Source organism: Lytechinus variegatus, chromosome 11 (genome assembly GCF_018143015.1).
Source record: "Lytechinus variegatus isolate NC3 chromosome 11, Lvar_3.0, whole genome shotgun sequence".
Taxonomy (NCBI): Eukaryota; Metazoa; Echinodermata; class Echinoidea; order Temnopleuroida; family Toxopneustidae; genus Lytechinus; species Lytechinus variegatus.
In genome coordinates this window covers 19,563,407-19,589,285 of record NC_054750.1, presented here as the reverse complement: position 1 = coordinate 19,589,285, position 25,879 = coordinate 19,563,407, and the positions used below count along the sequence as shown (strand labels likewise).

General features: G+C 36.2%; 1 protein-coding gene across 1 annotated transcript in view; it reads left to right on the top strand.

The window, feature by feature from the left end:
- Positions 1-3,082: 3,082 nt before the first annotated feature.
- The window catches only part of LOC121424243 (fibronectin-like), a 62,732-nt gene continuing 39,935 nt past the window's right edge, over positions 3,083-25,879 (top strand). The window contains exons 1-8 of the mRNA XM_041619851.1: positions 3,083-3,107; positions 7,222-7,521; positions 8,770-9,084; positions 15,322-15,624; positions 16,345-16,623; positions 17,193-17,519; positions 19,392-19,529; positions 20,202-20,363. Coding sequence (XP_041475785.1) covers positions 3,083-3,107; positions 7,222-7,521; positions 8,770-9,084; positions 15,322-15,624; positions 16,345-16,623; positions 17,193-17,519; positions 19,392-19,529; positions 20,202-20,363 — 1,849 coding nt within the window. The remainder of the gene's footprint in view (positions 3,108-7,221; positions 7,522-8,769; positions 9,085-15,321; positions 15,625-16,344; positions 16,624-17,192; positions 17,520-19,391; positions 19,530-20,201; positions 20,364-25,879) is intronic.

The following is a 25,879-nucleotide window of genomic DNA, read 5'->3' as shown; positions in this document are numbered from 1 at the left end:
CTCATACTCAACTACAGAAATCTTCAGAGAGATACGCAAGGTACTACAATCAGAAAGCCAAACACAGAGAATTCCAAATTGGAGACAGAGTACTCCTTCTACTGCCAACAGACCGAAACAAGCTTCTTCTGCAATGGAAGGGCCCTTTTGAAGTTGTCTCCAAAGTAAGCTCAACAGACTACAGAATCGATTTGAATGGTAAACTAAAGGTATTGCACATAAATCTCCTAAAGAAATATCATGACAGAAATAACACATCTCCTTCTCTTTCAGGTACTGTGACAGCTTGCTCCGAAGTGATTGAATGCGAGGATAATGCCGAAGATGAAAACACACCTTCTTTACCCCCACTAACAAACAGATCTCTCTTGCAGCCATTTCCATTACAGGCCAAGGAATCACTTGCTGATGTTACCATTAATCCAGATCTTTCTCCCTCACAGAAAGAACAGGTCAATGCACTTCTCAACAACTACAAAGACGTCATGTCAGATCTGCCGAATCGCACATCACTTGGCGAACACAACATCTTACTCAAAGTACATCACTTGGCGAACACAACATCTTACTCAAAGTCGGTGATCACAAACAGTTAAAGAGTAAGCCTTACCCCATTCCTCATTCTCTAAGGGATACTGTCAGAGATGAAGTAAAAACCATGCTGTCTATGGGGGTTATAGAACCTTCAGATAGCCCCATAGCTTCCCCAATTGTCTTAGTCAAAAAGCCTGATGGTAGTAACCGTTTTTGCGTTGATTATAGGAAGCTCAACAAGGTCACTGTATTCGACGCTGAACCCATACCCGATCAAGATGAATTATTCACAAAAGTCGCACATGCCAAATACTTTACTAAGATAGACTTAAGTAAAGGCTATTGGCAAGTTCCTATGTCACACAAATCAAAACGACTAACTGCCTTTCTCACTCCTGATGGCCTTTTTCAGTTTACAGTCATGCCCTTCCCTTCGGCTTGGTGAATGCGCCTGCCTCCTTCAGCCGAATGATGAGAAGACTACTAAAAGGACTTGATGGAGCTGTAAACTATATAGACGATATCCTGATACACTCAACCACGTGGGATCAGCATCTTGCCACACTCACCGAGTTGCTTAGCAGGCTACGAGCAGCAAAACTGACAGCCAGACCCAGTAAATGCTTCGTGGGACATTCGAAGGTTGAATTTCTGGGACACGTAATCGAAGATGGAACAGTAAGTCCTCGACCAGAGAAACTCAAAGCCATCCAAGAGATCAGCAGACCTCAAACCAAACGAGAGCTTCGATCATTTCTCGGCATGACCAACTACTATAGGAAGTTCATACCCAACTATTCTGCCATTTCCGCTCCACTGACAGATAGGACTCGGAAAGATGAACCAAATCAAATCAGATGGGAAACCAATCAGGAACAGGCCTTCAACACACTCAAAGACAAACTAACCAATCCACCCATCCTTCATCTACCAGACTTGTCAACAGATTTCATACTCAGAACAGATGCATCAAATGTTGGAATTGGAGCAGTCCTGCTTCAGACACACGAAGAGGAACGATTCCCAGTAGCATATGCAAGTCGTAAGTTACTTCGAAGAGAACAAGCATATTCCACCATTGAACGTGAGTGTTTAGCCATAATTTGGGATGTAAGAAAGTTCGAGCCATACTTATATGGTAGACAATTTGTGCTCGAAACTGATCATCAACCATTAACCTACATGAATAGTGTTAACCCAGCCAATGGGAGACTGATGCGCTGGATCTTAGCATTGCAACCTTACAGATTTCGCGTAGAAGCGATTCGCGACAGCGACAATGTCGGAGCAGACGTATTGAGTAGGTTGTAAAAAAAAAGTAAAAGTAAAAGCATTTTCTCGAAGAGGGGAGTAAAATGTCACATTAAAAATGCATTTATTTTATTTTATTTATTTTCCTCAGCAAAGCTTGCTTATTTATCTAAGTTTCACTCCACAGCAAGGTTGCTAAGAGACAAGGAGTAGATCTTATGCAAGAGTGAGTAGGAGATGAGAGAAGTGTGTGTGAGATTCCTTTTGCTAGAATTGAATTGCATTTCTATTGTGTGTTGTGTCTAGGGTGGTAGACTTGTATAGGTCCCTTTTAGTGAGCTCAGTGAGCCTTTCTTTTTAAACAGCTGCTTAAAATACTTTTGGGGAAATTGCAAAATTGGGAGGAGACCCCAGTAGCTTTCCACTAGTTTTCTAGCATTGCATCTTGGAGACTTTGTGTAACACACACCTATGCAATTTTGGGGCAGTCGCCATTTTATCTGCCATCTTGATAATTTTTGAATTTCAACTTTAAGCAGAAAAGCAGCCTTACTTGTTTGATATTGGCTGGAACTTATAAATACCTGTATGAGGTCAGATTTAGCAGAATATATGCTGTTATTTTATGCCTGAATAGAAGAAGCCATCGGTAAGTTAATCTGTGATTTCTTCTAATTCTTTTACAAAAAAAAAATAAACAAAAACTAAACAAAAAAGAAAAAACCTTGAAAGACTTCAGAGATGATTTGAACTGTTGATGTAAATTTGTATAAACTTTATGAAATAGTTATGCACTTGTGAGGAAGAATATCAGTATCATAAAAGGATGTTATTTTACAAGATTATGTGACAGTTAATTCAAACTTTATAAAATAATATTTATGAATGTGATTTGAACCTCAGAGTTATAGAATTTTCAAACAAGTTTTCATCAGTTATAGTATGACATGAAAAATGAAAATAACTTCCGATGTACTTGTTAGGATATATCGTAGAGAGATTCTTGGTTTTGTCTTTAATATTAGATGGTTCCAAGATCGGGATATTTTCCAACACCGGATAATTTCCAGGATCGGGACATTTCCCAAGGTCGGGTCGTTTAGGAGACTGGTGAATTATTAGTAAGCTGAGAATATAAAGCGCCGTCTTTGATGGAGGTTTTCGGCCAACAGATAAGTTATTATAAAGAACAGTGAGAGAGAAAGCAGGAGGACTTTTCTTTAAATGTGAACTCGATTTCTGAATATCAGAAAGTCTAACGATTGGAGATTTGAGATTGAAAATACAGACATTAATTATGACTGAACAGTTGATTGATAGAAGTATTGATTTGAATTTGGATCCTTGTAAGATATGTCGGATGATAGTCTTGAGCTAGAGTTTGGAGAACAGCTCAAGTTTCAGGTGTTAGAAGATAAAATGTGATCAGAAAAATATATTAGGTCAGAGATACAAAATGGTGAAAGTAGAATTGTATATGAAGGTGGATTAATGCAGGATCCTTTCATAATTATGAATGTTTGGTAGTTATGATTGTGAAAAGAATGAAACAAAGTTAAAGGTTCGATTGATATTTTTTTGAAGGTATTGTTACAAGTGAAAGTGTAATATACTGAAACGTAAGTTGTTGATTAGATCAGTACAGGGTCTTTTCAGGGATACTGGAGTAAGAAACAGGTCGAGAGTTAGGAAGTTATAGATTGGATCAAATCAGGATCCTTTGCTTATTTTTTATTGTAAACTTGTGAATCAGAGTACTTTTCCGAACACTTTATCTTTTGGAGGTGTTAGTTTTATTTCCCCTTTTGAACGTCAAAGAGAGATATGTTGATATTGGAGTTTTGTATACTGAAATAAATTGTAAATTGTGATTTGGTATATATTGAGTTTTACTTGAATTTTATTAGAGTCCGCCCATGTGACAGCTTGCCTATATTTACTGTGTGTGGAAAATCATTGACTCGTTTTAAACCACCACATCATTTGATGTATCGGAAAGAAACCCCTCGTAATATTGAAGTGTTAAAACAAGATTTATTATTCGAAGAATGGAATGATATCCTGAATACAAATGATGTGAATACTGCATATGAGAATTTTAATTAAAAGCTACAATTCTATTACAATAAAAACATTCCTCTTGTAAGAAATAAACGTAAACGTAATACACCCATAAACCCATGGATAACGAAAGGTATACTTAAATCTATAAAAACAAGAAACCGACTTTATAAACAACATTTGAGGAACCCTACGGATACAAGTCTAGTTGTGTACAAAACATATCGTAACAAATTAACAAAGTTAATTCGTTTTTCTCGCAAGTCACATTTCTCAAACAAATTACAAAAGGTAAAATCCAACTCAGGAGCTACATGGAAAGTTATAAAAGAAATTATGGGAACAAAAAACGAGACTATACCTAAAGATAACCTTACTTTCAATGGTAACAAAATCACAGATTCTAACGACTATGCCGATAGCTTTAATTCTTTCTTTACTAATATTGGTCCTCAACTTGCCACCCAAATTGCTACTCCGAATAATGCTCATTTTACTGAATTCTTTTCAGAACCGATTCAAGACTCTTTATTTTTAAGACCGACAAACCCGAATGAAATCATTAATATTGCTAAATCATTAAATTCTTCGAAATCCAAAGGTCATGATAAAATTAATACTTCACTTTTAAAGGAAATAATCCATTTCATTGCTGATCCACTAACACACATATTTAACCAGTCTTTACAATCCGGTATTTTCCCAGACTTGTTAAAAATAGCCAATGTAACCCCAATTTTCAAAAAAGATGACCAACATGAAATCACTAATTACCGTCCTATTTCCATTCTCCCTAGTATATCAAAAATTTTAGAAAAAATTGTTTATAAAAGATTATATAATTTTCTAAACTTCCATAAAATATTAAATCCAAACCAGTATGGTTTTCGAAAAAATCATTCCACGGATCTAGCTCTGGTTCAGATATATGATAAAATTACAGAAGCCATGGCCAAAAAAGAACACATTATTGGTATTTTCTTAGACCTTAGTAAAGCGTTCGACACTCTTAATCATGATATTTTGTTTTCGAAATTGTATTCCTTTGGTGTTCGGGGCTCAGCGCTCGTATGGTTTAAAAGTTATTTAAGCAATCGAAAACAGTATGTGACTTTTAATGGTATTAATTCACAGCCTCTTCCAATCAAATGTGGTGTCCCCCAGGGATCTATCCTGGGTCCACTTCTGTTTTTATTATACGTCAATGACATAATCAATACATCATCACTGTTATCTTTTGTCCTATTTGCAGATGACACTAACATATTTTATTCTCATAAGAGCCTTAAGTCTCTAGAAAATATCTTGAATGCCGAATTAATAAAAATTTCGAAATGGTTCAAATGCAATAAACTTTCTCTCAATATTCAGAAAACCCATTTTATACATTTCAAGCATAATAATATCCATGTGAATAATAATCCAATTAATATTAACATTGACAACAATACAATCGAAGAAAAGAAGAGTTCGAAATTCCTGGGTGTCATTATTGACGAGAATTTAACTTGGAATAATCACATAAATCATGTTACACTATGTATTTCTCGAGGCGTGGAAATTATTAATAAGTTAAAGTTTATGTTACCGCGAGCAACTCTGTTTTTACTATACAATACACTAATACTTCCTTACATAACATACTGTAATATTGTTTGGGCCAATTGTGGAACTACCAAACTCAACCCTATTCTCACCTTACAAAAGCGGGCTCTTCGTATCTGTACAGGATCGTCTTATTTTTCTCATTCTGATCCACTATTCTGTAAGCTCAAAACATTGAAGGTTTCTGATTTGAATGTCATGCAAGTTGCAGTTTTTATGTTCAAATACAAAAACCACCAACTTCCCTCCTCATTTCAAAATTTATTTAATCTAAACAGTACAATTCACACATACCCTACCCGTATTTCTGGAAATTTTCACCTAACAAATCCAAAGTTATTAATAACTCATAAATCAATTAGACACCATGGCCCCGACTTATGGAACAATTTACCCGAAACTACAAAAATGTGTTCCTCACTTTATTCCTTTAAAGCCACTATGAAGCGCAACCTAATATCATTGTATTCAAATCCGCAACATTGACTATACTTGTATTTTTTTAATGATGGATTTTGACCCCTCCTCTTCTAATGTACTTGCACTACACTTGCACTTGCACTACACCCTCATAACCTCTTGTTAAAAAAATGTGTAAGTTTTACATTTGGTTTTTTTTTTACCTTGAGGCCGTCGTCAACATCAAGCAGGTCGCTCATGGCGACGGTCTCCTGCGTTCTGAAATTTAGTTAACTAATTTTTGTCATGTACTTTTTTATATTCAGAAAGAGATTGTAAATGATACGTATGTCTAAAATGTATATATATGTAAAATCTGTGTAATTGATTATGTTGTATTATGTTGAACATGTGGAACGCAGAAATAAATTTCAAGCAAACAAACAAACATACTACTGAGACACCATTGAATACCACTGAGACACCATTGTATACCACTGAGACACCATTGGGTATATGGTATACCATTCATCATACCAGTCGTACCATTATGGAGGCACATACTACTGAGACACCATTGAATACCCCTGAGACACCATTGTATACCACTGAGACACCATTGGGCGTATGGTATACCATTCATTATACCAGTCAAACCATTAGAGGCACACACTACTGAGACACTATTGAATACCACTGAGACACCACTGTATACCACTGAGACACCATTGGGTGTATGGTATACCATTCATCATACCATTACAGGCACATACTACTCATACACCATTGAATACCACTGAGACACCATTGGGTGTATGGTATACTATTCACCATACCAATCATACCATTACAAGCACATACCACTGATACACCATTGAATACCACTGAGACACCATTGGGTAAATGGTATACCATCCATCATACCAATCATACCATTACAAGCACATACCACTGAAACACCATTGAATACCACTGAGACACCATTGGGTGTGTGGTATACCATTCATCATACTAATCATACCATTAGACACATACCACTGAGACACCATGGGGTATATGGTATACTATTTACCATTAAATAAACTACCAATTACCATTAAGAACTTACCATTGAAACACCACTTAAATACCATTCGCGTACCATTTACCATTCAGATCACCATTCAACTACCATTCGGCACCATTCAAATACCATTGGCGATTTTTATAAGGGAATATCTATATTTGTAGTAACATTCCTCTGTTAAAAAAATAGACCTATTTCCGAAAAATATCTTGCCCGTCAACAATGTCTGTAATAGGCGTGGTTTGATCCAACCCCAGTCGTTTTCTTCAAACATGAATTCATTCTTTTAAACAATTATTTTTCAGGACCTGCAAGTGTAGAGAATTTACAGATGTCGCCAGCAACCACCCACATTGATGTCACCTGGGTAGTATCTTCAAGTATTAGTGCCCCTGACTACTTTATCTTACGATACAGTCTCTACAGAAAACTTGCATGCCCATCACCAGAAACCACCATTGTACAAATTGAAGTCAACACCACATCTACACTGTATAGGCTAGATGGGTTAGAGCCTTATTCGACGTACAAGATTTCTGTTATCGCAGTAAATAGTATTGGGGAGAGTGAACCGACGACTCGCATTGTTGACACAGGGGCAGGACGTAAGTAATACCCCTTTCACAAACCCATACTCCTTATTATCCGCCTAAGAGTAATACGGATAATTCAATAAAAATTGCATTTACAAACTCCGAAAATAATCCGCACTATCCGAGCGCCCGACCTGAAAAAGGCGGATAATTGCCATGGCAACTACACACGCCCCCTCCGATGGGGTTGTGTACGTTGGAAAAGGGTGACCTTTTGTGACCGCACCATGGCAATTATCCGCATTACTTTGGAAATGCGCTCACAAAGCCAAAATCTGTTTTTTGCCATAGACATGGGACTAGGGTAATTTATGGTGAAAATATTTATAAAACTGAATTGTGAAAACAGACATTATGCACTTATCACGATTATATGGATGAAAGTCTAACGAGTGGCAGTATCCTGACATCGAGGCACAGACCGGAACCTCAAAAAAAAAAAAAAAATGTTACGTCGAGATGCCTCTCCTAATTTTTTCAAAATTCATAAAAAAATGGCCGATCGAGACTGGGGTAGGAAAGTAATTTTCGTTTTTTTTATAGGTTAAAAATATGCGGATGTTTTTCGGAGTTTGTGAATGCAATTTTTATTGAACTATCCGCATTAATCTTAGGCGGATAATTGGAGGATGGTTTTGTGAAAGAGGTATACGATTCTTTTAGCAATTTCAGTTTGTATTAAAAGATTAATGATAGAATTTTCCAACAGGACTTGCATGCTGGATTATTTATTTCTAAAAGCTGAAAAATGAAGAATAAAAGTGCGTATGAACTATTTCTCATAGCTTTGAAGCAGCAAATAAGCAATGGAAACAACAGCCAAGTTTCAAAAAATAGAGGGAATTTTATACCAATTAATTTCAAATTTATATAGTTCATCATACTGACAGAAGTTATGTCTATCATGCGTAAGTTTGCTTTTTCAATAAAATAGGGTAATTCTATTCCAATACAGAAAATCCACTGTATAGGCCTACAATGAAATTGAGATCAAGAATGCTCAGATTGATTTAATCAACCACGACGGGTTACACCTTTGTCCAAACTTTCTATTACACACCGTCCGATATTAAATTCTATCCATATAATATGCAGATCGATGATCACTTTCAACAGGTGTGTTTAATGAAATTCACAATACATATTATGGAATAGCAGCACCGCTTTCCTGAATACTTATTCTTATATGAAGTATTTCCATCTTTATGATGATAAAAAACAGTTAAACTTAATTACTTTGATATATGTTTCACTCTCTAGGACCAGCTGCCATCAGGAACGTCATGGTGAATCCAGAAAGAACGTCTCCAACACGACTAGCGTTCACCTGGGAACCGCTCAATTGTAGAAATGTGAATGGAGAATTCTGGTACTACTATCCAAGGATCTACGCGGACGGTGATAAAACAATGCGACCTGATGGTGCTAAATACTTAGACTCTGACTTAACATCATCATCAGTCGAGTTCAACGAACTCGAGCCTTGTACAATGTACGAACTGAATATCAATGCCGGAACTACAGACAGGGAAGCTGGAGAATTATCCAGAGCAAACGGCTTAACAAGTGTTACATGTAAGTGTAAATAGGGTTTATCCTAGAATATCAGAAGTGTGAACCTGGAAGCGGGGTGCTGGGGGTGCTAAAGTACCCCCAAGATTTGTAAGGGTTCAACGAACTTGTGCATGTACTATAAAGACATACCGTTTGGAGAATAATCTAGAGCAAATGGCATCAGCAAATCAGGTTGGCCTGTTCAAAGGTAGAAATTGAACCAAAATCACCTTCATTTTGCAGCAACCCCCTCTGGTTTGTTTTTTATTTTCTTGTGATGAAAACATGCACCTGTGTAAAGATAATCCAGAAGCAGATCTAGGGGGGGGGGTTGCAACACCCCCCTCCCCCAAAAAAAACCGGGGACCATTTTTTTAAACTTGTAATTTTATTTTATTCTATTTCTATGTACTTATTTCATTTATTATTATCATTATTATTATTTCTTTTTGGGGGAGGGGGGGAGGGGTTGGGCGAACAAATGTCACAGAGTCCTTTGCCCCCCCCCCCCATCAGCTTTTTTGAGGACACGGGCCACCGCCGAAGTGACAAGCTAGGCCATCGTTGCCGATTCTCATCCCCAAAATCCCCACATTAAATTCCAGCAAAATATATAGTTCAGGGATTTTTACAAAAACATCCAAGGCGTCTCTTCTGCTAGTCCATCATATTTGACTGAGATTTGCCAGTGAGTATCAGTGACAAGCTGTTCATAATAAAAGTATTAGGCTAACAGTCAACAGTGCTTATTCCAAGGTCCCCAATTCTTTGTAACTATGTTGTTAACTGGCCTTACATTGCAGGAAAATGCAACTTAATTTTACAAATTTTCATGGGGGTTAATTTGGCAACGACCTCTATACCAAAAATAGTGGTGTTTTAGATGCAAGAAAACGCCATTTTCACACACAGATTTTCAAAAATTTTCCCTACTGTGGGAGGGGGGACACCCCCCTCCCACACCCTCCCCCCTCGCTCGCTCCACTCGCTTGGACTCGGTCGCTACGCTCCCTCGCATACCACCCCAACCCCCCCCTTTATGAAAAGCTGGTTACGCCCCTGTAATCTCTTTATAGCCATATCTGGAATGGTTATTGAAATCACACATTCATAACTCATTTAAAGCTGAATCTTAAAAATTGATAATAAAATGAGAAAAATGTTGTCTTACATTATTATTTCAAGACAAACAATTTTAAGGAGTGTAATCTCCATCCTAAAATGAGTGTATTTATCCATTGATTATGTTTTAAAAGAAAAAAAAAACTTTTCATGTGATGGCTCCGGAATCCTGAGGGGGGGGGGGTTTCATCAATATTTTTGTCTGACAAGTTGTCAGATCTGACAACTTTCCTGGATTCTGATTGGTTGAGAAGCCTTGTTACTATAGTAACTGTCGGATAAAACAGGACTTGTCGGATAAAACGTCCGACAAGTCCTTTCATGAAACGCTCCCCGGATTTTCACCGGCCAAGATCAAAGCTCAGTAGACGTTATGTGTTAAAAGAAAAGAGCACGTTCATATTTCAAAGTTGATCCTTAAGAATAATTTTTTGACATCTAACTTTACATAAAATACTGAGATAATAACCACACTTGGGTCATGAATTTTGTCATTTCCAAACTATGAATTTCATTTTTTTTCAATTTGAAAAAAATACACTAAATTTTTTTCGGTTACACTTCGTAATTCCGAAGAATCTTTATTCCGAAGGTTCGTAATTCCGAAACACGTTAATTGCCTATACCTCGATGTTCGTTAATCCGAAAACGTAAAAGGGTTCCTTAATCCGAACATTTGTGGCGTTATTCCGAAGGGTCGATAATCCGAAAACGAAATAAGGTTCGACATTCCGAAGGTTCGTTAGTCCGAAAACGAAATAAGGTTCGTCGTTCCGAAGTTGCGTTTATCCGAAAACGAAATAAGGTTCGTTGTTCCGAAGGTTCGTTAGTCCGAAAACGAAATAAGGTTTTACGAACAGAATTACGAACCTCATTTCTTTTTCGGATTAACGAACCTTCGGAATGACGAACCTCACTTTGTTTTCGGACTAACGAACCTTCGGAATTACGAACCTTCGGAAATACGAACCCTCGGAATAACGAACCTTCGGAATATCCGAGCCTCCGCAATAACGAAGCTTCGGAATTACGAATGTATGCGATTTTTTTAATGCTCAAATGGATGGAAACTACAATCTTCACTAGTTTTGTGATATTTTTGTGTGACTCTGATTGTGCCTAAATTGCTATGTCAGGAAATGTTATTACACATAATCTGAATCAGATAGAATTTTATTTGCTAGAGATGAAAGCATGACCTTTAAGACTCATTTTTAACAACTTAATTTACATAAAATACTCAGATAATAACCATACTTTGGTCATGAATTTGGTCATTTCCAAACTATGAATTCCATTTTTTTTCAATTTGAAGAAGAATTGTTTTCAATGCTCAAATGGATGGAAATTACAATTCTTCCCTAGTTTTGTGATAATTTTGTTTGGCTCTGGCTGTGCCTAAATTGCTATGTCAGGAAAAGTTGTTATGCATAATCTAAATGCAGATAGAATTGGAAAGCTGCACCCAATTTGCAGGAAATGACACGTGGCCGAAACTAGTCCAAAGCTGCAGATTTTATGAATTCAAGCTTGTAGGAAAATATATTTAGATATTCTCTGTGATAGAAGGGTAGAATTTGTGTACAAATTCCAAAATCCCAACGCTTTAAACACAACATGACGTCATAGTCTTGAGGCGGGTGAAAAGCAGAAGAAATTTCATTTTCAAAGCCCAATAATGGGAGCTAAAATTCTTAAGGAAAATGCTCAGCAGGGAATTGGTGAAAATGCATAAAGCTTGTATTACCGTGTTTGGTAGCGGATAAGTTTTCAATGGGTACATGAATATGAGTTTTCAATTTCATTCTTTTCTTCTTCTTTTTAGGGGGGGGGGGGTCCGGTCTGGGTCTTTAAGGAAATTTAGTAGAAATGAAAATTAATATTTTAGAGGTTTCTTTGTCTAGTTTTGGAACTTAAACATTGTAAATGTCTTAAGGAAGGCTGTACAAGATTACTCATGGATGAGTGGGCAAGTATTTTCTCCCCCAGGTTTCATTTTGTCTCACCTGCTAAGCAACTAGAGTGAGACTATATTCGCCACTTTTCCGACGGCGGCGGCGTCAACACCAAATCTTAACCGAAGACTAAGTTTTTGAAATGACATCATAACTTATAAAGTATATGGACCTAGTTCATGGAACATGGCTATAAGGTTGTTCGAGTATTGTTAAACATACTGCCTGAGTTTCAGGTCACATGACCAAGGTCAAAGGTCCTTTAGGGTCAATAAACCTAGACCATGTAGGGGGAATCAACATCAAAATCTTAACCAGAGGTTAATTTTTTGAAATGTCATCATAACCTAGAAAATATATAGACCTAGTTCATGAAACTTGGACATACCGTTAATCAAGTATCACTGAACATCCTGCATGAGATTCACGTCACATGATCAAGGTCAAAGGACATTTAGGGTCAATGAACTTTGGCCGAATTGAGGGTATCTGTTAAATTACCATCAGAACTTTCAAAGTTTACGGATCTGATTCATGAAACTGGGACATAATAGTAATCAAGTATCACTTAACATCCCATGCAAGGTTTAGGTCACATGATCAAGTTTAAAGGACAAATCCACCCCAACAAAAACTTGATTTGAATACAAAGAGAAAAATTCAACAATCATAACACTAAAAATTTCATCAAAATCGGATATAAAATAAGAAAGTTATGACATTTTAAAGTTTCGCTTATTTTTAACAAAACAGTTATATGAACGAGCCAGTTACATCCAAATGAGAGAGTCGATGATGTCACTCACTCACTATTTCTTTTGTTTTTTATTGTTTGAAATATGAAACATTTTGATTTTCTCGCCATTGTCATGTGAAATGAAGTTTCATTCCTCCCTGAACACATGGAATTCCATTATTCTAACATTTTGTGCTTCAGGCAAGGAGGTCCTAATCATCAAATTCGTAAAAATTGAAATATTGTATAATTCAAACAATAAAAAAACAAAAGAAATAGTGAGTGAGTGACATCATCGACTCTCTCATTGGGATGTAACTGGCTCGTTCATATAACTATTTTTTTAGAAATAAGCGAAACTTTGAAATGTCATAACTTTCTTATTTTACCTCCGATTTTGATGAAATCTTCAGCATTGTGCTTGTCTGATTTTTCTCTATTGATTCAAATCAACATTTTTCTGAGGTGGACTTGACCTTTAAAGGTAATTCTAGGTCAGTGAACTATGGCCATGTTGGGGGTATTTGTTGAATTACCATCATAAGTACTCTCTAAGTGTATTGGTCTAGTTCATAAAATTTGGGCATAAGAGTAATCAAGTATCACTGAACATCTCATGTGAGTTTCAGGTCAGATGACCAAAGTCATTAATGGTCATTGAACTTTGGCCATTTTGGAGGTAATTATTAGATTGCTGTCATAACTTTCGATGTTTATAGATATAGCTTATAAAATGTGGATATAGGGGTAATAAAGTATCCTGGCAAGTCTTAGGTCGCATGATCAAGGTCAAATGTCATTTACTGTCAATGAACGTGTATTATATGCTTATATGAATGATTTTTTGTGAATAATTATTTCATAGTAGTTTTCAAAGTCAGCACTGCTGCTACATTGAACCGAGGGATGCAGGCGAGACTGCTAGAGGCGCTCAACTTGTTTTTATCTCGCCAGCATAGCAGAGCGAGACTATAGGCACCGTTTTTCCAACGGCGACGGCGGCATCGTCAACATTGAAATCTTAACCAACGTTAAGGGTTTGAAATGTCATCATATAAGTTTACGGACCAAGTTCATGAAACTGATTAAACTAATTAAGGGTAATAAAGTATTACTGGACATCCTGCCAGAGTTTCATTCCACATGACCAAGGTCAAAGGTCACTAAGGGTCAATGAACTTTGGTCATGTTGGGGGTATCTGCGGAATTGTCATAATAACTTTGTGAAATTTAATGGATCTTGTTCAATGAAACTAGTATATAAGAGTAATCAGGTATCCCTGAATATATTGTGCTAGTTTAAGATCGCATGACCAAGGTCGAAGGTCATTTAGGGTCAACCAACTTGGGTAATGCTTTGTGGAATTGTTATCATAACTTTGAATGTTTATGGATCTAGCTCATGTAACTTGGACGTAAGAGCAACCGTCCCTGAATATCCTGTGCGCGCTTCAGGTCTTATGACCTAGATCAAAGGTCATTAAGGTCAGTGAACTTTGGCCGTGTTAGGGATATTTGTTGCATTGGCATCATCACTTAAAAGGTTTATGGATCTAGTTCATAAGATATATGTGTAAAAATAAGGGTAATCAAGTATGCATGATTGTTTCGCACATGTGTTATCTCACATGATCATTATCAAAGGACATTTTGGGTCAATGGACATTCAATGTTTTCTTTTGTGAATAATTATCCATTAGTTGTTTTCAAAGTCAGCACTGCTGCTATATCAAATTGTGTAATGCAGGCAAGACTGCCAGAGGCGTTCCACTTGTTTTAATTGTAGGGGTATATAACAATATATCTGGAAATGGAGAAACGTAAACTCTTGAAGGGGTGCAGTAGCTTTTAATGAATATAATGAGGGTGTCGTGATCTAGTGGTTACGACCCACGTTTTTCAATCAGATGGATGTGGGTTCGAATCCCTGTCATGACGTGTTTTCTTTCAGCAAAAATTACCCACATTGTGCTGCACTTGACCCAGGTGAGGTGAATGGGTACCTGGTAGGATTGATTCCTTGAATGCTTTAGCGCCTATATGGCGGCTCAACTACAGCCGGGGTATTATGATACCACTTTGTATCAAGCGCAGTAAAGTATGCGCAATTATAGTAGCTGCGATATGTAAAGGGAGCACATCCTTATTATTACAGTGTCAGGTTTACAGCAAAATCTTAAAGATAATACATTGTTTATAGGGAGTCAGTGTAAGGATTAACAATATAGGAGTAATGTGAGTGTGCCTAGTGGATAGAGAAACAATGCAAGAGGTAGCATTTGGGAGTTTTTAAAGTTTGAATAGCTGATTCTATGGAAAACACGTTAAAACATTTACCGAAATCATAGAAAATGGAGAGGGAAGAATTTAATTAAATTAAATCCTGAAATTAAGTCCATAGAAAAAATCTGATGATGTATACTTTTTCTCTTTTCATATAAACAGTTACCAGTGCTTCCACATTTGGATATCAAAATATGATAAGTGTCTCTTGGAGCGTTCCATCTGGATGTGAAGTTGATTACTACAGGCTATCATATCAACTCTCCTCACGTCGAGCCTGTCCAGATGTTCCTGTTATAGATTCTGAAGTCAATGAACTCAACGTTACGTCACCCCCTTATACATCGGTTACCAAAAACATTCCAGACCTGGAGAATTATGCTACTTATAACATATCAATCATAGCTGTGATCGATGGAATAGAGAGCCTACCTAGAAGTGTTCAAGGGAACACCGTTGACGGAAGTATGTATGAAAAGATCTCAAAGAAAAATAACCTAAGGTGTCCTCTATATGACTGCGTGCCTAAAATGGCTTTGACATTGTTATGTTTATTCTGAAGAGTATTATTGCGCCGAAGTCTCTTTCAAATCTACTCACATATTCTCTGAAATCCAAAATTTTACAACTTTACTGACTTGAAATAAACAAAAGGAATATAGCCCTAAATTGCAGGTCAGGTTTTCAAGAGTCTTTCCCCACTTTTAAACTGAAAAGTGAGAAAATTAGCAGATAAGGTTTATTGTTCATACCTTGTGCCACATACCTTTATGATTTGTGTTTATGAGAATTCATGATATAAGGTTACTGCAAGTGCCCTTTGTGCACTTACGGTGCCCAGTTGGTCAGATTTTTTTGCAGTAAATTATTATTATTATTATTTGCCAGCGTCTTTCATTGATTACAGGGGTAACATGATACACGGACCGTAATAGTTTTGAATGGCTATACAGGTGCATTGAGAAATCAGCGTCGTATAGCCCTTATTTAGGAATACATGATAAGCATATATCACCTCACGATGGAATATCAAAATTGTATTTCTCACAGTGGATGCTTAATGTTTATTCCCTACATTGATGTTCAGTATCAATGAAACAACCAAGGACTTTTTATGCACCATAAACCCTCGTATACTTACCCAAGATCATCTTTTAATTTTCAACTCAAATTATATCTTTCTAGAACCCTCTGCAATTGAGTCTGTGTCATACACATCTACAGCTCACTCTTTAACATTTGAATGGGAGGAACCCTCGTGTGAAAACCTACATGGTAATCTCAATGAATATGAGATCAACTTCGTCTACTCGCGTAGAACTGCGCGACAAACACTGTCCAGAGAAGAAAATAGCCTGACATTCACAGACCTTATTGGTTGCACAGAATATACCTTTACCATAAGATTAGTGACGGCCACTAATTACAGAAGTGAATGGTATGCTATTACGGCAAATATATCAGGTTTGTTAACTTGTCATTGTATTATATTCATTTAAATCTATCAACCAATATTTGTTTTGATGATATAGCACATCCAAAAATGGACAAAATTTAATAACTTATCGTTTGGTGGTGTAGTGAGCCAAAAAGTTTGAGGGAGCGAAATATGGCATATCTGTAAAATTTATAAAAAGCTGAGGGCGAGCAAAAATGTTGACATTTTATTCCAAAATTCTAATTTTGTAATAGAATTTGAGATAATATATTTCACCTTTCTCTCATTCCCTTTCTTTTCTTTTCATTTGGTTTTTCATGGTCGTCAAAAAACTCCCCCCCATGTGTATGACACTTTTATCATTAGAGTGAAATTTAAAATGCTGTCTTGCAATTTGACAATTTCAAAACAGACATGGACTGGTATATATTGTGGTTGAATGCTGTTTAACAATCTTAGGTAAACGCAATTGGAGTAAGGCATCATCAGTGTGTTTGAAAATAATTGCATGAGCATGTGAATCTTGTTAACTCATCACAAGCTAATTGAAATATATCTCTATATATATTTCCTCCTTCCTCTTTTCAATTTAAAGAGCCTGGAGAGCCCAACATCAACGAGATTAGGAAACATCGGGAAGAAGGCGCTACAGGTCTTATAGTCCACTGGGATCCTCCTACTCCTCCATGCGAGCCCACACACTATCAAATCCAGTATTATATTTATCAAGGCGATATGTGTGAGGATATACCCGGTCAGCCTCAATTAGGCCTAACTTCAGCAGGGTCTGTCAATGGATCAACCTTCACCTTCACCATCCTGGAATTACGTCCAAACTCTGAATATATGGTCTTTGTGAGAGCCCAAACAAGCAGTGGTTACGGTGATTCTGATTCTCAAAGAGCTCTCACGGGACATTCATGTAAGTATTGTGGGTGTTCGTGTGTGTGTGCTAGGGTGTGTTGCGTGTGACGATTTGTGTGTCAGTCCAGATGAGGGTATAAAAGGCAAGGGTCTGTTGCTTTTACACTGTTCCTTTTATACGCAAGTGGGCGTTGTGGCGTGCACCTGTAATCTATACAGTGCGTCCCAGAAAAAAACGAAACCGAGATTTAGCGATCATTTATCATAACTTAATCATAAATAGAATAGACAAATTACCTATCAATTTAAAGCTTAGAATCTCTTCTTTCATCTGATATTACTTAGGTTATTTTTTCTTCACACATGAGGGAGCAAAAACAATTTGAAGAAAGGATACCAAAAACTCATTTGGCGGGGGGTATCTGGGTTTCAAAAAGAAAACCACATTTCTGAAAGGTTCAATATCTGTTCTTTAATTTGGTACCTCAATTACAGAAAATGGTCAAGAAATAAAAAAGTTCTGGTCATTTGAAATAAGGCTTGTATTTCCAAAATTTCATGAGATAAACCTGTTTCACCGGTTTCTCACAGAAGCTATCGCATGGTGAACAAAAGATTTAACGCATGGCTGATCGTCAACAAAACGGAGTGTCGAGTGAGTTTGAACGCCAGCCTGGAGAACCTCTCCATTTTATGAAATTATTGAAATTCAAGCCTTATTTCAAATGACCAGAAGTTTGTTATTTCTTGACCATTTTCTGTAATTTAGGTATCAAATCAAAGAACAGATATTGAACTTTTCAGAAATGTGGTTTTCTTTTTGAAACCCAGATACCCCCGCCAAATGCGTTTTTTAATATCCTTTCTTCAAATTGTCTTTGCTCACTCATGCGTGAATGAGAAATAATCTAAGTAATTTCAGATGAAAGAGGAGATTCTAAGCTTTAAAGTGGTAGGTCATTTGTTTATTTTATTTATGATTAAGTAATGATAAATGGTCGCTAAATCTCGGTTTCGTTTTTTCTGGGACGCACTGTATATGTGGGGAAGTTACAAATTTGGCGCAAATATTCACTACTGAATGACACGCGCCGTATAAGCTAAAACAACAACAACAACAAATTGATGCAGAGGTTCGAGGTTTGAGCCCTGGTCACCTGCCTGTCAAATGCATGGGTGTGTGGGGGAGGCTGCATGCAGTCCTGCAGGGCTGAGAATGTAGTGTGAATATGCTTATAGGCAGGGCGAATTGCCTATTTTTTCAGAGTTATATTCAATTCAAACACAAACGTATATAGATCTCATATTAAACTTAAAAGAAAGGAAATTGAGATCAGTCATAATTTTAGATTTATTTGAATCTATCTCAACTATTAGATGAATACTTCCCCAAAACAATGACATATTTGGTGGTTATTGGTCCATGGTGCCCGAGATATGTCATGAAAACATTGTAAGCCCTGTTGAGCCAGGCGAATAGTATATTGATTTCAATGGGCTAATTATGTTTTCATGATGTTTTATCTGTGAGCCCCCATATGGACCGATTCCCACCTAACTTGGGTTGTGTGTGTTTTTCAGGTACGGTGGTATATAAGAAAACTGAAAACATGGCGAAAAGATTGAAATCAAATAGGATAAATTCATATTTTATTATCAACTGTACGTGACAGAACAAAAAAAAACAATGGTTCATCCAAATATGGAGCTACTAGGTTAAATCAACTTCAGAAGAATGCCTACCATCATATTCATGGACTAAATTGCACCTTCTCTCTCTCTGAAAAAAAATCTTTAAAAATCTTTTAATTAGTCTTTTTGAACCATATACAAAAAAATATTATTGCACACAAACACGATAAGGTAGCAGGATGCTTTGTCTCTAAGAGAAAAAGGTAAATCAGAAATGCATTGATTTCTTTATCAATAGATCCATCTGGTCCTCCAACTAATGTCCATTCAACTGGCACCAAGAAACGAAGTATTACCTTTACCTGGGATAAACCAGCATGTGGTTATCGGAATGGACCAATTACAAGCTACGACGTTATTCTATTTGATTCAACAGGTAATAAAATCATGGGGACTTTGAAAATTGTTTAAAATCTTTAGCGGTGCAATCAAAGAAATTTCGTTGCTAAAAATGGAATTGACAAAAATATATTCATGCCCTATATTGTCATCACATTTGGGTTTAAAAAATGCCTGACAAGTAATCTGTTGCAGTTGAATAAGATAGGAGGGACTCCCTGAAGATAGTTTACTAGATTTTGGAATATCAGGTAGTTGGATTACTCCTTGGCAATATACTGACAGAAAGTTTTATTTGGCCAGTTTAGCAATTCTTTCAAATTTAAGGATGTTTCCATCTTCGAAACCTAGTAAATTGGTAGTCCTCTAATCCATTGGTATTGATTAAACTACAATACTTGGAAAACAGTTTGTAAGCATTACTTGTTGCTATATCAGGCATATTACTAACGTACAGATTGATGAATACAACCTTTCTTTTGAAATAATCCATCCCAGGATCACAATTTTCCTTATTCTACCTTTTCCGAACATGCCTATGTATGCCTATATCTATTGAAAAGCTCCAGAAATTTGGACAAACTTTGTTTGGTTTGTAGGGGATGGTTGTTTGACATCATGATGAATTGCTACTGTGAAAAAAATGTAATGATTTCTATATGCTCATAGCCACAATCAACATTTTCCTTGGAATCTTGTTCATTTTCAGGAGGCGTAGTAGATCAACGTAATGTGTCGGATAGTACAGCTCCCGAGGCAACAATAGATGGCCTCAACCCATATTCAAATTACAGTATCGGGGTCAGAGCATGGAACTATGAACTACCAGGGGTTTATTCTCCAAAGGTTTGGGCACAGACAGATGAAGCAAGTAAGACTGAACCAGAGTGAAATTCAAATTATTTCTTTTGTTCGCTTTGGTTTAATCCATTAACTCAAAGCTTTGCCACAAAGAGATCAACTGTAGACATGCCTCATTGCCTAAACCCAACGACATTCCAAATTTTGAGCAAAATTCATTTATGAAATATTTATTACATTGTTGTATCAATTCATGTGATTTGAAGTCCCCTATAAATGGATTAAATTGTAAAGATGCATGTTCCTATAATGGCATTGATTTGATCAATGTCCTCAGTAATTTTATCGTATACTTTTAAAGAATATGAAGGCCAAATATTTTTCATACAAAATTCCCGCTTTTTTCCAGACCCGGTTGTTTTTTTTTTTTTTAATTATCATATAAGTCCAAAGTAATAAAAAAAGGAAAGCAAGAAAAGACCCACGATCCCATTTATGTTGAATAGCATGGAAATATAGCGTGGTCTTTCCTCCAGACCCAGTTATAAAAATCATTAAAAACACAACAACAACCAACAACAAAACAAAGACCCTGTAATCTTATCAACATTGAATAGCATGGAAATATGGTGTAGTCTTTCTCCAGACCCAATTATTTCAAAATAACAAAAATTATTTTAAAAAAGAACAACGAAATCTAAGACCCAACTATCCTTCACACTAATAACCTTCAATAAATAAAAGTTTAGAGAGTTTTCTTTATTTCAGAACTTGTCATTTTCAAATATAAGATAAATGAAATCTTCATATGTAGATTTATGTAGATTTCAAATTGGCGACTGGGTAAGTAAATTAAGACAAGGGGCAAGGACATAAACTTTCCCATAGGCCATGTACTTTATTATCAGGGATTTGTGGTTTTCTCCTAAGTACTCATTCCCTTGGGGCAGTAATCTAATTATAACCCAGGTAGTATATCGTTATATGTCCTCATGAAAGAAAACGATAATTTGAAATAAAACTTTTGGGAAAATGACATTTTAGCCATAATATGTATTGGAGTACATGGAAGAGTAGTCCTTGCCTTACATCACTATGACATTCCGTATGTGGCCAATTTGAAGTCTCCATGGGTATAGTGATTACCAATATTTACAACTTTTAAAAATTCATAACTTTCTTGTTGTTTGTCCAATATTGTTCAAACTTTCACCTATCAACTTGTCAAATTTTCATTTGGGTTGGATTCCCCTTTAATTCATAGCTCGTGACCTTTGGTCAGGCATTTACAATCAATGCCAGGTCACACAGAGAGGACTTTAAAGAGAAATGCTTAACTTGCAGGTCAGGTTTTTAAGAATCTCTCCTCACTTTTAAACTGAAGAAATGATAAAATTCGCAGATAATTTTACCCTGTTGTGCCACCTTGACAAGCTGATTAAGTCGTTGCAAATTACTTTATGATTTGTGTTTATGAATATTCATGATATAGGGTTACTGTAATGCTGTAAGTGCCCTTTGTGCACTTACAGTGCCCAGTTGGTCAGATTTTTTTTGCAGTAAATTCTCATGATTTTGGTCCCCCAGCTTCTTTCGTTGATTAGGGGTAACGTAATGCTTGGACCGTATTAGTTTTGAATGGCTACAGGTGCATTGAGAAATCAGCTTCATATAGCCCTAATTTAGGCCAAATGATAAGCATTCACCTTACGATGGAATATCAGGATTGTATTCTCACAGTGGATGCTTTAGCAATGAAACAACCAAGGACCTTTAATTTGGTCAAGCAGAGAATGTTTGCAGATTGATATAGTGTCACCATCATCAAAATGAGGTAAAATTATTGAGTTATGTATTAACTTTACTTCTGACAATCTTACAAAATGCTTTAGACGTGCAATATAACCAATCATTCTCCCGGTTTTTTTTTACATAAGTAATTTATGTGACAGTCCCACTTTATGTTTTCATCCACAAAGATATAAAGCTTTTCACTTTAGTCAATGAATGACAATTAATTTTCACTTGTAAATGTGGTGACCTTTAAAGCATTTTAGGCTTTCCAATTAAGATTCTCACAATTTTATCAGTTTATTTTCAAATTATTCCTGTTCATCCAGGCAGATTGACTTTCCAGATCCTTAGTCAGGAAAAGTTCGATTACTGTAATAATATCTGCATTGTGAAAATCATATGACTGTGTCGGAAGCATAAAGATTTACAGATGTACCGTGCACTCTTTGAATACATAAATTATATCATCATAAACAAAATGAACAGTAAGGGTCCAAGGAGAGATCCCTGGGGTACTCCCTTAGAAATGGCCCTTCTGATAAAATTCCATTAATAGATGTACGTATTCTTCTAATAGTCAAATAACTTTTGAACCATTGCAGTTCATCACCAGATATACCAATATTTGTAAGTTTGGATAGGAGAATTGCATGATCAACCAAGTCGAAAGCCTTTTGGGGTCAATGAAAATAGCGTTTGTATACTGCACATAATTGTCCATAGAAGGAAACCAGTTATCCGTTACATTAGCAAGAGCAGTAATTGGAGACTGTTTAGGACGGAATCCAGATTCAAATGCAGAAAGTAAAGAATAAGTTTAAATATAACGAAGCAATTGCTTCTGCACAATTTTTCCATTAATCTAGATACACTAGGTAGAATCGATATCGGTCTATAGTTGTTGAATTCAAACCTATCATCTTTCTTGTGAATAGGAACAATATTTTTCCATTTATCAGGTACAACACCATCACATAAAGATTTATTTATCAAGAAAGTTATAGGTTCAATTAAAACTGAAATGGATCCTTTAATTATATATACTGAGATACCATCTAAACAACAGACTTTGTATTCTTCAAATTATGAATCTCTTTCAACATATCTCTTTCAGAGAGGGGCGATAATTGAAAGCTTTCATGAAGAGGGGACGCAAAATGTACATTTGTTGACTTATCAATAGCAGTTTCTAACGCCACATTAGCAAAGTGATTGTTAAAACCATTAGCCACTTCATCTGACATAACTTTGAGAAAATTTATATTTGACGAGTAGTTGTTTTTGCCCATAGCAGATTTTTAGCATTTTCTAAGAGTCATTTTTATCTGTTACATTGGATAATTTGTCACTATAATATTTACGTTTAGATGTCCTTATGACTAAGGGTGATCTTATTTTCAGAGTTTTATACAATTTCCATAAATCATTATCGTTTTTCGGCCTTTCTTTTAGATTTATCTCATTCTTTCATTAATAAATAGTCAGGGGCCTTAGGCCTTAAATTTGAAGTTTTGGGGACAGAGTTTACAAAAGCACCAAACTTTCCCTATGTCACTATTAGGTCAATAGCTTCATTTTTTCCCACAGAACATGGTATTGAAAATTGCATCTTCATGCAAAAATATGCTAATTTATGCAAATTAGCAGTATTTTATGCATGAAGCCATATGCCATTAGGAATCAATTAATAATTAAAAAAAAAAGATACCAAACTTTAGGAAAGTCTCTATCAGGTCAATAGCTTTAATTTTTCCCACAGAACCTGGTGCTGAAAATTGCAACTTTATGCAAATATATGCTAATTTATGTAAATTAGCAGTAATTTATGCATGAAGCCATATGCCAATAGGAATTGATTAATAAAAGTAAATAAAGAGATACCAAACCAAAGAAAGTCTCTTTTAGGTCAATAGCTTTAAATTTCCTTATCAAACATAATATTGAAATCATGTTTTTATGCAAAAATATGTTAATTTATGTCAATTAGCAGTTGATTCATGCATGAATAGTAAAAATTAGTAAAAAGGAATAAAAAAGAAACCAAACTTAAAGAAAATCTTTATCAGATCCATAGATTTTGATTTTCCCTATCAAAATAATGTGCTATTGAAAATCCCGTCTTCATGCAAAATATGCTAATTTATGTAAATTAGCAATTATTTTATGTGTGTAAATTAGTCCCATTCCAGTGTGTTTAACAGTGGAAAAGGGGCCAAACTGTTGAAGTACCTCTATCACTCAGTTCAAATCTTCAATTGTATGCTATTGAAAATCCCGTTTCCATGCAAAAGTGTGTTATATCATGTAAATTAACAAAAATTTATGTATGAAGCTGTATTCAATTGACTAATATATATTACATAAAGCATAACGCCGTATGCCAACCAAAACAGTGGCAAAAATCGAGCCAGAGCGGCCAGAATCGAGCCGAATTTAGCCCGAATCCTCCAATTTTCGCCAAATGACGACCTGAATAACGACCCGAATCGAACGATTATGCCCGAATTTGCAGAGTACGCCACAAAAATTCCCGAAAATGTGCCAGATTCTTTCGAAATGGGTTATAATTTACCGATTCGGCAACTTTTTCGATGCCATTTTTCTAATTTCTGGCCAATTCATCTCATTCGTGTATATTCTTCTTTGTATTCGAGTAATGATTCGTACGATATGGGGGGGGGGGGCAAGAGTCGGACCTTTAATTACTCTACGACTGATACGAATCGAGTCTTCCCAAAATACCCCAAAATGCCTCCAAATATCCAACCGAATTCCATCGGAATGCATCCCGAATGTGGCCCGAATGGAATTTGTTGTGGTCACATTCGGGAATAGTCTGGAGGGTATTCGGCTGGTTTTGAACATTTCAAATGAGCTGAATTTTTCAACGAATGTTCCCGAATTTTCTTGCATTTACGAAGGCAAAAAAGAATATTCCTGAAACCACCAGAATACGTGTATATGGATGGATTCGCAGCTGATTTGGTTCCGTTCTAACCCTAGCTTTAAGCAAAGGGTTACACCAAAACCAAATTCTCCCGAACAAAGTCGGATCAATTCTGCCCAAAATGGCCTGGATTCGGTACTTATTCATCTCAGATTCGGGGAGCTACCGGAATCGCTTCGGAAGGATCTGGGACTATTGTGTTCTCCCTCCCTAACGGAAACATTCGTGGAGAGATTCTGCTTGTCTTGAAAATTTTAAAACCAGCCGAATATCCTCCAAAATACTCCAGAATGTGGCCAAGACACATTTTTTCGATCCACATTTGGGATGTATTTGGATGGAATTCGGTTGAATTAATTTTGGGGAGGCATTTGGACAATTATTTTGGGAAGTCGATAGCTCTGATTCGCGACCTATTCCAGACAGATTCGACTCTGATTTGGCCTAAAATTGATTGGGAGAATTTGGTCTTGGTGTTACCTTAGTTTTAACCTTAGTTTTAGAGATAGAGATCAATTCATAAGCCAATAAGAAAAATCACTGAAATTATTCAAGTCACCTTCAATCAAGGGACGACAGAAAAAGAAGAAGGATCAGGTCTCTTTTCTCAAATCTTGTGTGCCCCTGTTCTAAAAAAATGTACATAGTTGTCAGAGGGGCAGACATGGACAGCTTTTTCTGCCATGAGAACCATCCATATACCCTCCTCTGTCTGACAGGGGAAAACTCTACTTGGGAAAGAAATCTGACCTCTTGAATTGCTTTGAAAAGAAAGATGAAATACTTTTTATCTTTTCCATATGATTTCGGGTGGTTTTTTTTATTGTGAAAAGGGTATGCAAAGG